The sequence below is a fragment of the Mobula hypostoma genome, chromosome 13 (genome assembly GCF_963921235.1).
Source record: "Mobula hypostoma chromosome 13, sMobHyp1.1, whole genome shotgun sequence".
NCBI lineage: Eukaryota > Metazoa > Chordata > Chondrichthyes > Myliobatiformes > Myliobatidae > Mobula > Mobula hypostoma.
Window position 1 is genome coordinate 17,129,657 of NC_086109.1, and position 17,346 is coordinate 17,147,002.

Sequence of the window (17,346 nt, forward strand, 5' to 3'; positions counted from 1 at the left end):
TCATCAAAGTCAATTACTTATTTGCCTTTTACAAGCCATTTCTGAAGTTTAATAGTAATACTGTTGTCTTTTTTTGAAGTGCTGCTTTCAATATAACTTTCTACTTTAGGGAACCCTTGCCTCTAATGTTCAATGAGCGACAATTTTTCCTTTGACCTCAGATGCAACATACAAGGTGGGGTATAGCTGGGACAAACTGGAGTATAAAGTCCTCCCTTCTAAGCAGGGACGTTAATTTAGTCACATTCCTATCTCACTTTAAATCATTGTGTTCCCAATCTGCTCATGACTTCCAAAGATAATTTTGTGTTATGGATTTACATGTAGTAAGAAAGTAGCTAAAACAGGCCTCAAAGAAACATGCTTTCGGACAGGTGGAAGTAAATGCTGTGTTTCACAGGCCTATTGCAGATTCAAATGTGGGTCTTAAAATTAAAGAACATCTTTGTTAAAGGTTCTGTGCAAGCTTGCACAAGCTTCATCTTCATTCAATGTAGGTGGTTTGATTTTTAATAGTATCAATTTCTCAACTAGAAACTGAAGTTATTTTAGGGAAAATTGATTTGGCAAAAAGAAAAATTATTTTCCCTCCCAATACAATCTCAAGGTAGATGTTAGGAATGTTATGTTGATCTCCAAACAGTAGTGAAGCCCAGAAAATGTAGATAATGGTTTTGAAATGTTAAGGTAAGTATCTGAACAAAAACTGTGTAAACAATTGATCACTCAATAATCACTGTGGAGCCCTTCCATGAATTATCCAGGGGGTTTTAAATATTTTCCACAGACAATCAAAAGGTTGAATTATTTTTCTATCCTGGAGTGACTGACCTTCATGGAGCTTTTCCTTGAACCTTAATTTTAAAGTAGGCTGATCTCCAGCCATCTTTTACCCAATTACCAAGTTTGCTTTACTGACACTACATTGGATTCTTGGCATCGAATTTCAACATTGAAGCACCTATTACCATCCTTTGCAGTGTAGTGTTTATATGGCCTGGTGGTGTCCATTTACAGACTAATCAGGGTCCATCCATCTCATAGGTTTGAAATATAAATGAACAGGTACAGGTTAGTGACTAATGTGCTAATTAATACTAATTTAGCAATACTAAAATGAATTAGTACTAATTAACAAGTCAATTAATACTTAATCCTATCCTAATATAATTTGAAATGTACTTTTAGATCTGAAGGAAGAGCATTCCCTCCCCCCCAAAGGAATCCTGCTGTACAAAACTAAGTAGTTAATAAAAGATATTTTTCCACTGTATCCAAGTTGGTGTACTCCTTGGAACTCAAGTTCCCAATGCAAGTGGCCATTTAAAATGTCTCTTTGGGAAGCTGCAACATTAATACAAGCATCAGCTTTTCATCCCAAGTGTCACAATTCTCCCTTATATTAAAATAGTTAAATTAGTCCAGAGTTGACTTTCCGTCCCTAAATGTTGTTCATTTGTCTACCAACCCTATCAGCAGATCCTTCAAAGCACAGAGTTGGAGTTGATAGCAAAAACAACCCTGAAATTAAAGACTTGCATTTTACATAGTCTGATCAATCCATACTGATTAAAATTGTAAACTGCATATGAATTCCAGCTCTTTGCATGTAACTTATAGTGTTATCTCTATCAAACAGATTCAAGAAAGGTGGAGTGTTCAATACTCTGTTCAGAAATGCAAAAGGCAAAGTAGGTTGGAGTGGGCAGTCATTGCAGATTTGCACAATAAATCAGAGTCTATATTCCCACAGTTTCCATCACTCCAACAAAGTTAACCTATTTACTTATCTGTCCCACAATACCTGCACCCCATCATGAGACAATGTAACCAACATGCATCCATACTACATACATATATCTTGACTGTGTGAAAGTTGGAAATGATACTCTTGTGCTATGCAAAACACTGAACTAAATTTAAGTAGTCCAGTATACTTGGCTATATATCACAAAGTGAAAGACAAAAGACAAACTCAAAACCATAACAATTATCTTTACAGTTAATGATGAAATTACACAACAGTTTAAAAGATATACATTTATAAAAAGCCATACTAGATGATTTATTTCCTGGAAGTGAAAATAAACGAGGCAGTTGCACAAAAAGGATAGATCATGCGTCAATTTGCACTTTGCCAATATAGAGTGGAGTGTAATACACCGGTGTTGGTTCACCTAAACATTTTGAAAAGCCCAATCAAATACACTGGGAATGATGTTGATTCCCAGTTTGCTACAGACTGACAAGTAGACAAAAAGGTTACAGAAATAAGTAACAACTCGGTGATCTTCAACTTGGTCCAACTATGCTAAAATGGAGCTATGTGCAATTGCGAAAATGTAGTGTTTAATACTAGACAGTTCCAAGGTCATTCGGATCAGGAAGCCTTTTGAGGGCTCACAGGAAGTCAAGGACAAGAGCAACCTTGTTTCTGTCCTCCATCTCAGGACTGTTGATTTTAGATCAACAGCCAAAGAATCCATAACATGGCTAACATTTAGAATTTAGACACCAACAGCACACTGAAAAGACAGACTACAGGCATAATTAAATCCAGTTTCAAACTTGAATTCCAAGCATTTTTCCTTTCTATCAGAATACTTTTTAGTATTCATTGAACTGAACAATGACAATGTGCAACATGATAGTGTTTGTTAATGTTTTGAAAAGGACCTTAATACACAAAGATCTTAAAGCTTTAAAGTATTAAAGCAGATGGTGGCCTTTTTTGTAAAATAAGGGACACCTTCCAGGCACTTGCATTAACACATTCTAAAGCTCAATGGTATTACCATTTCACATACATATCAAATAGTGCAGCTCTGCATTAATTTCCCAATCTGTGTCATCAAACAAATAAACTAAAGTGTAAAATTAGTGCAAAGTGACACTATTTGTGGAGAGAGAACAAGTGCCAACAAAAATTATTTGGAATTAAAACAGAACAAGGGAAAGGACCAAAAGGCCAATGTTTAAAGTTATTTTTCCCTCTCCTCCCTCAACATCAAGGAGCTGAACGGTTACCAGCGACTCTGATACATGCTCATGAAGCAGTAGTTTGCATGGATTAGAGCAAGAGAGAAAAAAGAGACAAATATGATGTACCTTCTATTTGTGGCAGAGATAACTCATAACCCCAAACAATGATTTGCTCAAAAATACTGTTGGGGTAAAAAAAGCAAAAAGTCTCAAGTAGCTGTATTACTGTATCATAAAGTCAAAAGAATAAAAATATCAAGTTTTACTTTTGTGCTGCATAGCAGGTGGTAAAAAGTGACGCTGAACTAGTGTTAATACTGATACTGGTTTGTTGCCAAAAAAACCCTGCCTCAATGAACTGGGTTATTTTAACCCATCCTATTGCCCCACCCCCATCAACATTATGGGCATTTACTACAAATCCACACTGCCTTCAACAGTCACGTGGAGCCATTTTTTCACGGCTGCCCAGAAACGTTTCTGCAGAGCCTGCCCATGATGCTTTGCAGGATGGGTTGAACAATTCCTAATAGAGGCCTCTGTGAAGGGTCACCACTCCAACAAGCTTCCATCAGTTGCCAGCACTCCTCATCAAATGCAGGAAGCCGTTCTGGTCTTGCACCTGGGAGCACAGAATCATAAAAGATTTCCACTTAGTCCAGGGTGTGTACAAACTCTTTTAAAGAACTTCTCAATTCTTTCCCATTAGAGATTGCAAACCAGTTGCCCTAAAAATAGTTCTCTGGAAAGAGAAACAGTTAATTAAAGTGGAGAACCTGAAGCCTTTAATGTACCCAAAAGATAAGTGCAGGTAGTCCATGAGTTAAGAGCCAACTTGCAGATTCAAACTTATGCAAACCCTCCCAAACAAAAACCAAAATGACGTTAAGGCTTGGCTGCTGTCTATGCTACTGAGGGGGAAGAAAAAAAAAATCAGAAACCACGAAACGACAACGAACTTCATTTTCCCAAATCAGAAATTGAGTTATTTCTTTATCAATAACCCACAACAGTGGAAAGACGACATTAGTGGTGTGTATAGAGACCTGAGGATGCTTAAGTCCTGCACATTTGTTAGTCAAATGACCACAAAGTAGAAGTATTACCAACCCACAAGAAAATAACTCGATATTTCTTCCTCAGATCAAAGAATCAAAAAATATTCACTGAAATTCTTAGTTCAAACATCAGTCAAGGACTGGAATCAGATGCACTCAAGTGTGTAAAAATTGTAAGACAATTACAGAGGACATTTTAAAATGGAAATTCAATTAATCATTAATGTTTTACTTCAAACAAAATGTGTTGCCAATCTGGTGCCAAGGTACTTTGTAACAGCTACACACCTTGGTTCTGGGAAAATTATTCATATACGACTTGTGGAAATTTTGATTTACAGAGAGTCCTCAGCAACAGGACTGTTGCATAATTGGACACCGCCAGAATTTTTGATGTTAGACTATCCAAGAAGCCAAGGGCAGCAGAAAGTGGAGGTGGGCATAAAAGTAGCAGAACACTCCTGGTCACCCCATCTGTGTTTTATCTGGAAGGACTTCTTGGTGCTCATTTTAAACCATGGCTCTCCTTCAATTTAGTATCCTGCTCTTTTGTGCTTTCCCCAAATTCCTGCAGCAACTGAGACCAAGTTCTAGGATTCCTTCCCATCTCTTCCCCAATGCTCATTTTAAGAGATTCCTTACCTATTTGTTTACACTCCTGCAAGCAAAACCATTGTTAAATACATGACAATAAGTACAAATAATCATTAAGGGAAGCTCTGATTCATTTGACTACGACGGAAAGTTAAGAGTAATAATTACCTTTCTTCACATTGGTCCACAGCTGATCCTTACTTGAACATTTCTCAAATGCTTCTGGGAGTTTAATTGTCCCCGTGCAAAGGTACCAGAAAAGGATGCCAAATGCATACACATCTACAGAATTATCATACTTTCCTGAAAGGGGAGCAGAATAGGAGGGGACAAAATTAAGCATATAATCTTAAGGCAAGAAGGTATGTTGTTGCATAATTCTGTTATACAAGTGGCACAATTGTGCAGTTAGTAGAGCCGCTGCCCCACAACTCATTGGCCCAGGTTGAATCCTGACCTTGGCAACTGCTTGTGTAGAGTTTACACATTTCACCCACCTCCACTGCTGGAATGATAATGGGTGCTTCCACATCGCAAAAACATGCAGGCTGGTCGTTCAACTGGTCACTAGTGTGTAAGCAAGTAGTAATAATTGCAGTTGATGAGAAAGAGAATAAACACAAGATTAATATAGGTTTAGTTTAAACTGTGGTTGATGGTCAGTATGCACCTAGGGATTGGACAGGCTAGATGCAGGAAGATTGTTCCCGATGTTGGGGAAGTCCAGAACGAGGGGCCACAGTTTGAGGATAAAGGGGAAGCCTTTTAGGACTGAGATTAGGAAAAACTTCTTCACACCGGGAGTGGTGAATCTGTGGAATTCTCTGCCACAGGAAACAGTTGAGGCCAGTTCATTGGCTATATTTAAGAGGGAGTTAGATATGGCCCTTGTGGCTACGGGGATCAGGGGGTATGGAGGGAAGGCTGGGGCGGGGTTCTGAGTTGGATGATCAGCCATGATAATAAATGGCGGTGCAGGCTCGAAGGGCCGAATGGCCTACTCCTGCACCTATTTTCTATGTTTCTATGCACCTGGTGGGCCAAAGACCACAAGACCATAAGATATAGGAGCAGAAGCAGACCATTTGGCCCATTAAGTCTGCTCCACCATTCAATCATGGGCTGATCCAATTCTTCCAGTCATCCTCACTCCTCTTTCACCCCACACCCTTTGATGCCATGGCTAATCAAGAACCTATCTATTTCTGCCTTAAATACACCCAATGACTTGGCCTCCACAGCCGCTCATGGCAACAAATTCCACAGATTTACCACCTTCTGACTGATCCACATCTCAGTTCTAACAGGACGTCCATCAATCCTGAAGTCGTGCCCTCTTGTCCTAGAATCCCCAACCATGGGAAATAACTTTGCCATATCTAATCTGTTCAGGCCTTTTAACATTCTGAATGTTTCTATGAGATCCCCCCTCATTCTCCTGAACTCCAGGGAATACAGCCCAAGAGCTGCCAGACGTTCCTCATACAGTAACCCTTTTCATTCCTGGAATTATTCTCATGAATCTTCTCTGAACCCTCTCCAATGTCAGTATATCCTTTTTAAAATAAGGAGCCCAAAACTGCACACAATACTCCAAGTGTGGTCTCACGGGTGCCTTATAGAGCCGCAACATCAGATCCCTATCCATGAGTACAATATAGCACAAATATGTTTGTGGAGCTAAATGGCCTTTACCTGTTCTTTTCATCAGCTTAACAGCAACAAAGAAGTGAAGTAATTTGGAAGACTGCTTAGGTGCCCAGTCTATCTTCGACAATGAAAACGCTTTGTTCATGGTGAAGAGTCATTTCTGGGGAGGCAGTTGTTAAACTCTATTCACACAAGCAGTGATACCAGGAAAAGGAAAGCACATTTTATAACCACAACCTGAATTAAAGTGAAGGGCGAGCATCAGTGATCAGCAACCTCTCAGCACACCCTTGGCAGCTTCACGGTAAACATGGACTGCTTCTTGCACATTTCTCAAGCCATCTCTTTTAAGCACATGGACCAAAACAGCTCATGGTGGAAAAACGTCAGCTAAGAGCATCATCTCTCTCAAGATCCTGTGATCATCTAATGTTTAATAGACACTGGACAGCAAGAAAGGAAATCTTGAATGTCAACTTAGGGAAGTAGGAAACGCCAAAGTCAGCAGAGATCAAGATTTGAACCCATTTTTCCCAGTAAGGCTTCCTATTACTAAAGGCCACTAAGTGGCAGAAACCTACAAACTTCTCAGTCAATTTCAATGATTACAGAAGACAATCCAGTGATGAAGCAACATACCCGAAAAGAGCTCAGGTGCCATGTGTATAGGGGTTCCCACAATGCTTCCAGACATCATTGCCTCAGGCTTGCAAAATCCCAGGTCTGTGATTTTGGCTCGATTTTGCTTATCCAACTTTGGGATTGCAAAAGGGAAACAAAAGACATTATGTTAAAAGCACCAAGAACAAGAAATAGTAAAACCCAATATCAAGCTGCCACATTGTCCAGTACTCAAACTAAATGACCAGTCCTTTGTCAATGGATTAAAACCAATACTGGAAATCAGTCTCCATAGGTAGAGGTACAAGTTAGAAACAGCAAACTGAATTCTAAATTCCCTCCCATTAATCATAGTGGCAAGCTGATGCTCTTTGCTATGATGGCAGCAGAACAAGCTGAGCACTGAACTCGCTCACTATGGCCTTCATTCTGAGGCCAGCAAACCAAGAATGATGCATTTCTGAGTTTCTTGTGCCACTATGCTAACTAAAATATACGTATCTGGTGACTTTGTCAGACACTTGATTCTCATCCTGCCAGACAAGCAGAATTTTTTTTGAACTAGTTATTGTTAAGGAGCCAAGTCTACCCGTAACAGGAATTAAGAATGTTTTGATAATTAGAAAGGCTCTTCATCTGCTCCACCAGTAAAGAATGGTTGAATTGAATACAAGCTGTACATACCAAGAACATTTTAATATCCTCTGCTACCATCCACCTACACCATCTTGTCAATATTTTTTCTAGCAGACGATATACTACTACCGCCAACGTATGCTGAGCACTCTTTATCAAGCCTAGTGATATTGCCTGCAGTCCAACTTAATTAATATTTTATTTCTCGGGTTGCTTGAGTTCTGCCAAGAGATGGTCAAAGATAGTCTTGCACAAATGATGCAAATAAAGTGGCCAGTAGAGCATGAGCAAAGTTGTCAGGATTGCAGGATATTTTAACTAACCCACATACATTGTATATAAACAAACTAACCAATCTTTCTTGACAACATACAGACCCAGATATCAGCGGATGCGATGCATTATCTGTAACCAAGGTATTAAACAAGGGTGTGTCTGTCCCCAATAGCATTTGTTACAATCTTCACCAGTGTGCTTGAAGGCTTTGCATTCTAATATGACAGGTATTTCAGACGATATTCAATAAGAGAAATCTATAGCTCTGATGATTCGAGATCTAAAGCATATCCTAAAGTATAGGATTTAAAGTATAGGAGAACAGCTAACCATTTTAGTACATTTTGAAAAGTCCAATAACGGTTTGGAAAAAGGATGAGGAATTTGCTTAATGTCTTAAATTCTACAATGAAAATGCAATCATTGACAGCATTGCATGAAGTCAGTCCATTATCTGCACTATTTGTATCTCACAAATACTTCTCAATCTGGGGTTGTACACTTTGTACAGATTCTATTTTAAAGAAAGGCAGGTTGGTTCTTCGTCTCCTGCCTCATTATAAATCTGATGTCAAAGCTTAGCTCCCTCATTTTTTAGTCAAAGAATTACAATGCATCAAGTGAAATGCTTAGAGAGAAAACAACAAGATGTTCTTTTTTTAAGAACTGTTTTGACACGTCCAAAATCCAAGTACACATGAAAGATTGTCATTTTGTCAGATGGATTTGCATCATTCCCTTTCAACTTTGCTGCTTTGCTTTATTGCATCTTACTATCTAAAACAAAGTCACACCAGGAACAGAGCAATGGATCAATAGCAACTCCAAATTTAATTGAAACAGAAAAATCACTCTCCAAGATTACAAACGCTAAAGGCAATAAGAAATATTAGTAATTTTGTTCTCCTTCTGCAAGCAATGAGGTAGACTAGTTAATATCTGAACATTCAGTTTCAACATATCAATAATTGGAATCAACAGTGAGATCACTTTTCACTTAATTTGACTCCTGAACACATTGGCAGCTTAAAAAAAAATTCTACATGGTATGAGATCAAAATTACTTCTGCTTTCATAGTATTTGTCCATTTTAACACATGCAGCAAATGAGGGGTTACTAATTTGGTGTCACAGATTTCTTCGGCCTAAAAATGAGCCCATTCTTGGAGACAACACAAACATCTACATTCATTATATTCCAAAGCAAGGCAAAATTAAACACCAGCTCAGATTAAGTCACAAAAATATGAGGGAAAGTTTTCCATAAATACAAATTAAAATTTAAAAAAGGCCCAAGTCACACCCGAAACCAGGATTAAACAAGGTTTTCTATTCCAACATAGATTACATAGAGACTTTTAGAAGGGAATTGGATAAAAACCTTTCAAGACTACGAAGGGGAATCCATTCCACCCTTCCTTGCACTTACCACAAAAGGTACAGTATCCTGTCTGCATTCTTTCCCACAATGCTACTCAAGTAGAACTGGAATCAATTCATGAAGGACTGATTAGTCCTGATCCAAAAGATATGGGATGTCCCTGGGTAACAAATGGGTTCCATTTTCATGGATGTCCCAAAGTCAGAAAATAGACAAAAGAAAAATCACTCTATTATGGTTACCATACCTACACTGTATTGTAATGAATGGCATGAAAACACAGACTGTTGAGAACAATTGCTTAAAAAAAAACCTAATCGAAAAATGAAACTAGTTCTCCCATATAAAGGAACAAATGCATGCACATACATCGGACTTCTGAATTTAATAATTAATGTGAGCTCACTTGTATGTAGGGTTGCCCATAAGTTAGGTGTTTGTAACCCAGCCTGTAATATTGAATACTACGGGAAACAAATGCTGTAAGGAATAATCCAAGCAAAGTCTTTCTTCAGCAAACCTTAAATGATAATGCCAAACAATTAGTTTTTGACAGCAACTCTATCTAAATAGAAGTATTACATCACACTATGATGCCAGAGAAATTAAATGAGAACCTTCAGACCTTACCAAGACATTTTTCAATTTGACATCTCGATGCACAAGGCCTTGTCGGTGGAGAAACCGGATACCTTCCACGACATCAAGGGAAATCTGTAAACGTACTTCCAGCTTGAGACCAGCCTAGAAAAATCAGAAAACAGAAATTTTTGGCATCATGTTTGCAAGCATTATAATCTGGCTTTAAAATTTACCACCCAATTCCTGAAAATAATAACACTTGACAAACCAAACAATACATTTCTTTCAGAAAGACCTAGAATAATTCTGAAATCTGAATCACTAAAAAAAAAACAAGTACAATGATTTGCAAGTCTTCACATCCATGTTCCATATTGAACATTCAAACCACCATAACATGTAGTAAATCTGAATCACAGTATTTCTGGAACCAAGCCACATACTTTAGATTGCAAATTCATTTCCTGAGAGAACTGGAAAAGTCTTCAAGAACTTTCCTAATTTCCACCTAAAAAGTCTTTGCACTTTTTGAAAATGACTAATAGCCAGATAGATGTTCACCAGTGCAATATTCTAAAATGTAACAGGGAAAAAAAAAATCACTGGGTACTCCATATATTCCATTTTATCTTAAAATTGAGTTAACTAAAAGATTACAGCCAAAATCATCTGATTATATATCCAAGGGGAGAAAGTCTTTTTACCAGAATTACTTCCAAAACTGGTACCAAGTAAGAACAGTTCAGCAAGCTGGAGCCATTTTTGAGTGACCCAGTACAAAAGAGTTTAATGGAGTAGACAACATGATGCTTCATGAAAGTATTCAAGGACACTCTCACTGCTACGGGCAGAAGTTCCCACTTGCTTCAGAGAGGCAACAATTGTACCAGTGCCTAAAAATAATAATGTGAGCTGCCTTAAAAATCGTCACCCAGTAGCACACACACATCTACAGTGATGAAATGCTTTGAGGGGTTGGTCATGACTACACTGAACTCCCGCCTCAGCAAGGACCTGGACCCACTGCAATTTGCCAATCACCACAATAGGTCAATAGCAGGCACAATCTCAATGACTCTTCACACAGCCTTAGACCACCTGGACAATACAAATAACCATGTTCATTGACTATAGTTCAGCATTTAACACCATCAGTCCCACAATCCTGACTGATAATTTACAGAACCTGGGCCTCTGTACCTCCCTCTGCAATTGGATCCAACTTCCTAACCAGAAACCCACAATCTGTGCAGATTGGTGATAATATCTCCTCCTCGCTGATAATCAACGCTGGTGCACCTCAGGGGTGTGTGCTTACTCCACATGACTGTGGCTAAGCATAGCTCAAACACAATCTATAAATTTGGTGATGATACAACCATTGTTGGTAGAATCTCAGATGGAGGTGACAGCATACAGGAGTGAGATATACCAACTAGTGGAGTGGTGTCACAGCAACAACCTTGCACTCAACGTCAGTAAGACAAAAGGGCTGATTATGGACTTCAGGAAGGGCAAGACGAAGGAACACATACCAATCCTCAGAGGGTTCAGAAGTGGAGAAAGTGAACAGTTTCAAGTTCCCGGATGTCAAGATCTCTGAGAACCTAACCTGGTCCCAACATATTGATGCAGCTATAAAGGCGGCAAGACAGCAGCTAGGAGTTTCAAGAGATGAGGAGTTTGAAGAGATTTGATATGTCAACAAAAACACCCTAAAACTTCCATAGATGTACTGTGGAGAGCATTCTGATAGGCTGCATCACTGTCTGGTATGGGGGGGGGGTGGGGGTGGCTACTGCATAGGACAGAAAGAAGCTGTAAAGGGTCGTAAATTCAGTCATCTCCATCTTGGGTACTAGCTTACAAAGTACTCAGGACATCTTCAAGAAGCGTTGTCTCAAAGGCAGCATCCATTATTAAGGACCACCAGCAGCCAGGGCATGCCCTTTTCTCATTGTTACCATCAGGCAGGAGGTACAGAAGCCTGAAGGCACACACGCAGCGATTCAGGAACAGCTTCTTCCCCTTTGCCATCCGATTCCTAAATGGACATTGAACCCTTGAACACTACCTCACTTTTTTAATACGTATTATTTCTGTTTTGCACAATTTTTAATCTATTCAATATATGTCTACTGTAATTGATTTTTTTCTTCTTCTATATTTATGTATTGCATTGAACTACTGCTGTTAAGTTAACAAATTTCACGACACATGCCGGTGATGATAAACCTGATTCTGATGCTTCCTCTGAAAAGACACTGTAATTAGAGCAATGAATTTACTGACATATCCAATGAATTTAGTTGTTTTTTTTTAAAACACTAGTGTGATTATAAAATTGAAAGATTGACATTTAAGCAGCTCAAAAAACATGACAGAATGTAACAGAACTACATGTTAATGGAAATAAATTATAGGACAGGCTTGGTGGACGTGGATATCAACATGTCCAGTGGAAGGGTTCAATTCATTCACATTCTACAGCGGATAGTCAAAACTGCCCAACACATCACTGGCACTAGCCTACCTGCCAACAAGGACATAAATACAGAAAGGTGTCAGGAAAGCACCAGTAACATCATGAAGAATCCCACCCATCCTGCTTATGGACCGTCTGTCCCATTCCCCATCAAGCAGGAGGTTACACAGCATCCACACCAGGACCACCAGATTCAAAAACAGTTACTTTCCCCCAGCAGCAAGGATCATTAACTCCACCACCACTACTTTATTCCCTGTCAGTCACTTTATGCACAGCCTATTATCACTTTATGGACATACAAGCTATGTATTAATATTTGTTCGCAAACAACAGGAATTCTGCAGATGCTGGAAATTCAAGCAACATACATCAAAGTTGCTGGTGAACGCAGCAGGCCAAGCAGCATCTATAGGAAGAGGCCTCTTCCTATAGATGCTGCTTGGCCTGCTGCGTTCACCAGCAACTTTGATGTATGTTGTTATTAATATTTGTTCCTATTATTGCATTCTTCATATTGTTATTTTTGTGCTGCATCGAATCTGGAGTAAAAATTATTTCACCCCTTTATACTTGTGTACTGGAAATAATATTAAACAATCTTGAACCTTGAACTTTAATAAATCAAGAAATTTAAGGGATTGCTTCAAGTTGATGAACTGGGTCATGGTCTAGGGCTCAGAGGACCTGAATGAATATGGCAAGATTGTCACGGAGTTCAAAAAGAAACGTGTGGATAAGTGAGTCTCCAAAACTTAGTGATCCCCAATCAGAAGCCCTAGATGAACAAAGATTAGCAATATGCTGAGGATTAGACTGGATACGGGTTACCCGGAAGAGCCAAAAATGATCAACTTATTTTTTTGGATAATATCAAAAAAAGTGGGAAAAAGGTGATTAAATGAATCAGTCACATTTTAAATGAATGGCAGGGTAACTGCAAGGAGCTGAAATACCTCTATAGATTAAGGCAAAACCTTTGTGGAATAAGAGTCTGATTTCTCATGTTTACCTTCAGCCCAGCATAGAGATCTCTGTGTAGTCTCTCCATGATTAACAGAACAGCAATGCTGGAACCGCCTCCATAACTGTAATCTATAACTGACCCATGAAGATCAACGAGTCGCTCGTGTCTAGGTAAGGATCTGTTAGATGGAGGAAAATAAAAATGTCTAAAACTATAAAAAATGGAAATACCAATACAAGAAATTCAAAATTCATGATCAATACAGCTTTCTTCTGAAAATGGAAACAACTCACATTCTCTTCATCTGCAACATACAAATGAATGGTGATTGCCAAACTTACTTATTTCTCCATTTTAAGAACAAATGTTTAGATCGACATCCTATGCTCATTCTGTGTACCTCACATGCTCTATCACAACTACCAACTGACTGTGTGTCTCTATCATGACCTGTCCTTAACATAGAAGTTAAGGATTTAGCCTTTCAAGCCTGTTCCAATCTGGACAGATGATAGTTCATGGCCAAAGCTACTAGGCAAAGGCATGGAACAAGAACATTGCAGCCTGAATAGGGCACCTTACCAGCAATTCACCAAAACTACGGGCAAAAAAAGTTACAGCCTAACAGCATCAACTTGAGTTGCCTTCTGTTTTTAAATTTCTGCAGCTAAAAGTCTTCTCATATCAGGTTTAAACAAAATGCTCAAGGCCCAAAACAAGCATTCCCTCGTGAGGGTCTCTCCACTGATTCCATTTAAAGTAATCACTCATTAGTTGTCCATCATGAAAATATTTCCAAAAGGACAAAGTGGAACAGCCAAGAAAAATTCACCTCACATCAGACCAGCACAAAATTTCACACTTTAAATGAAAATTAGAATTCCACTCTAATCACAAGGAAGAAAATGGCACTCTGCAAAATACCAAGAGTGGACAGGAAACCAAGCTTTTGTGGATCAGCAAAGCCAGATGAAACTTTTCACACAGTTATGACTTTCAGTAATTCCCCAGTAATTTAATATTGATAGCAATCTCTACACATTTCATACCTTGTGTAGTGAAATTCTAGTGCAAGGTCATTCCAGTGCTTGTCATCTGGAGGTACAACAGACTTTAGAGCACAGGGAGAGTGACCAGCCCAAGTATCACAGAGGTATACTACTCCATACTGGCCACGGCCCAGCTCACGTCCCAGCTTAGGTTTACCTGTGTTACAAAAATAAGTAGCTTTAGATTATTCTTTGTTTTCTTACTTCAAGAATAAATCAGCAAATCTCTTCGAACAATGCACAAAACTTAAAGGGTTGAGAGACTGCTTACTTGAACACAGAACAGTACTGCAACAGGCCCTTCAGCTCATGATGTTCTACTGAATTCATCTAATGACACCTAAACAATCTATCTGCACATGTTCCATATCCTTCTATTCTCTGCCTATTCATGTGCCAAAGAGCCTCAAACACCTCCAAAATATTTGACACCACCACCCCACAAAAGCAAATTGCACATCTCATATATGCAATTACGCAAAGCAGTATTCTGCACCCATTCAAGCAAAAATGAAAACTCTATACTCAAAGAGCAACCTTACCATGCAGCAGCAAGTCGCGGAGTGAACGACTTTCCAATGAAAGACGAGCTAGACGTGGGGCATGGTCTTTCCGTACCTTTAGCCAGAGATCCTCTGTTCTTTCAAGTTTTCCTGAAAGGCCTGTTTCAAGCTGTAATGCAACAGCAGAGAAAGCAAACCATTGGAAAATTCAGGCGGAGGATGATGCATTGAAAGAAAATTCAATAAATACCACATGGGACAGGTTATGCTGAAAGATGAAGGGATTTTGGGGAAGCAAGGTGCATTCCTGGACAGGTCATAAACATGAGTGCCGAATGGAAACAAAAAGAATCATTTGTATTTGTATTTTTTTAAAAAAAACACAGCCCTTTCAATTATTTCCATTCACAAGATTAACTGAGTTCAAAAAGGGAAACAATTTTTTTTAAAAGCTTAGAAGTACTGCCACCACAAACTCAAAGTGAAATGCTTATGTCAATGGGGCCATAGGGAAAGAAAGTTAAACTTCTGGCCAGTGAGACTTCCTCAAGGTGCCTGAAACTTCCTTTGGTCAAAACTTTGCCTGACCCTGAATATACCTAGCACTGTACTTTCACAGAATTTTAGCATATACACTGTTTTACTCCACTAACCGTACATAACTTTGCATGCTGCCAAGTCATGCAATTATCTACAATAAAAAAACAAATTTGTTACTCTTCTCCCCCACCCCCACCAAATCAATATCACTGTCCTATTTCGAATAAATGGAGTCACAGCACATCGGCTGGCAATCACTGGCACAAAGCCAAGGGACTGAATGCAAAGTGAATCCAGTTTCTGAGCTCAGAATGTCCAATTCACCCCTGCAGTCAGTGGAGACTCCAAACATGGGGTAGAAGGTCAGAATTACCAGCAACCTTTTGGCTGGTGCTTGCAGAGCACAGGCATGCAATGTGATTATCTGTCTATCCCTAAGTGGCAGGGCCCTTTTTGTGGGCACTTCAATAGACAATTAAAATCAACCACATTAATGGAGGTTAGTCAGGCTAGACAAGTATTGTCTTCACTCAAGGACACAACTGAACCAAATTGCTTTCCATACTTACTGTTACTGATAACTTTTTAATAACTTCACCAACTTTGGTGTGATTCAAATCCAAGTGGATGAATACTCTGGGCATTGTTAATTAAACAGTTGCTTAATCCTTCTCAAGAAAACCTGATAGGAGCATCATAATACAAACACTCAACGTGAACAAACCTGTCGTAGAGAGGCAGCAAATGCTTCATGTGAGCTATTAAGACGGGTGCGGAACTGACTACAAATGCTTTTCGCAAGTTTTGATGCACAAAGGCTCTCAATAGCATCCTGGGCAATTTTCCTTTTCCACTCAATGGTTACAGCTGGAGGATGTACCCAAGGCATCCTATGAATTATCTGCAGAGTGGAAAAAGGAAGAAAGTAAGTCACTCATGTCAAGTCTTCCATTAGTTTCCCTTAAACCAATATTCTTATACAGATACTACTCTTCTTGAACAGTTTTAAGATTTCTAAGCCTCCCAAACCTCCTGGGTTCACAGATCTATCCACACTCATGGAACAGAACAGTAGATTACTTGATCATTCATACACACAATTTCCTCTTGGAAACACAAAATGCCCTCCTCCTGTTGCTACACTAAATGCATCACAACTCAAGGAAAATATATTATCCAACATGCTAGCTACCAGAAATCAAACAATGCCATAAAGGTTATGAAATTCATATCGCTACGAGTCAGGGTATCTGTACAGCTCTTGGTAGGTTAATTAAGCACAAGAGCACAATAAATGAAATTGCAAAACATTACGCACCATTTATAAACTAGCAGCCCAGATGAAATTACTTCTGGCAACCTCCATCGGTTTTAAATTAATTTACTTAACTTTCTCCAAATTTGTTTGACTGTCGCAAAGTGATCCACTCTAGTTTCTAGACATGGGATGTCTTGATCTATCATTCTCTTTCCTCATCCGGTAATATACAGACCTAAGCGACCTTGCCAAACGCATACAGTGGAAACATCCCAAAAACCTAAAGCTCATAGCCATTACACATGCTCATCTTTCAGAAGAGAGACTGACTAGCACTCCTTATAAGTAATCTGGCCATTTGCTCATCGACACATTGTGAATGTTGCTGATAAAGCCAGCAGTTGTTTCTCAAACTGAACTGAGTGGCCAGCTGTGCCATTTTCAGAGAATGATGGAAAGCTTAGCACATCATGGGTCTGGAGACACACAAACCAGACCAAGTATAGTCAACAATTTCCCTTCCCTAAAGACTTTACATGGGTTTTAAATCATGGTCCAGTAACTTTGTGACCACAGTGATGAGATATTGTACATTTAACTACTCAGGTGAAAATTCCACAGCTACTCTGATGAGACTTTAAGCATATCCAAATGAATTAATCAATGTAAGAAACTTTAAGCATATCCAAATGCATTAATCAATGTAAGAAATTAAAAGTAGCCACGATACTGCTGGCTTGACAAAAGGCGCTACTCAAAATTAA

General features: G+C 39.0%; 1 protein-coding gene across 3 annotated transcripts in view; it reads right to left on the reverse strand.

Moving 5' to 3' along the window:
• Positions 1-381: 381 nt before the first annotated feature.
• Positions 382-17,346, reverse strand: part of dstyk (dual serine/threonine and tyrosine protein kinase) — a 79,545-nt gene continuing 62,580 nt past the window's right edge. Inside the window, exons 6-13 of one of the 3 annotated variants that reach the window (XM_063065368.1) lie at positions 16,049-16,225; positions 14,824-14,953; positions 14,282-14,438; positions 13,278-13,410; positions 9,829-9,942; positions 6,924-7,038; positions 4,803-4,937; positions 382-3,604 (exon numbers count right to left, since the gene is read on the reverse strand). In XM_063065368.1, the coding sequence (XP_062921438.1) occupies positions 3,441-3,604; positions 4,803-4,937; positions 6,924-7,038; positions 9,829-9,942; positions 13,278-13,410; positions 14,282-14,438; positions 14,824-14,953; positions 16,049-16,225 (1,125 nt within the window). In that variant the 3' untranslated portion in view covers positions 382-3,440. Of the gene's footprint in view, positions 3,605-4,802; positions 4,938-6,923; positions 7,039-9,246; positions 9,719-9,828; positions 9,943-13,277; positions 13,411-14,281; positions 14,439-14,823; positions 14,954-16,048; positions 16,226-17,346 lie in introns of those variants that run through there. The other 2 variants (XR_010020084.1, XR_010020085.1) reach the window with 2 other exon arrangements.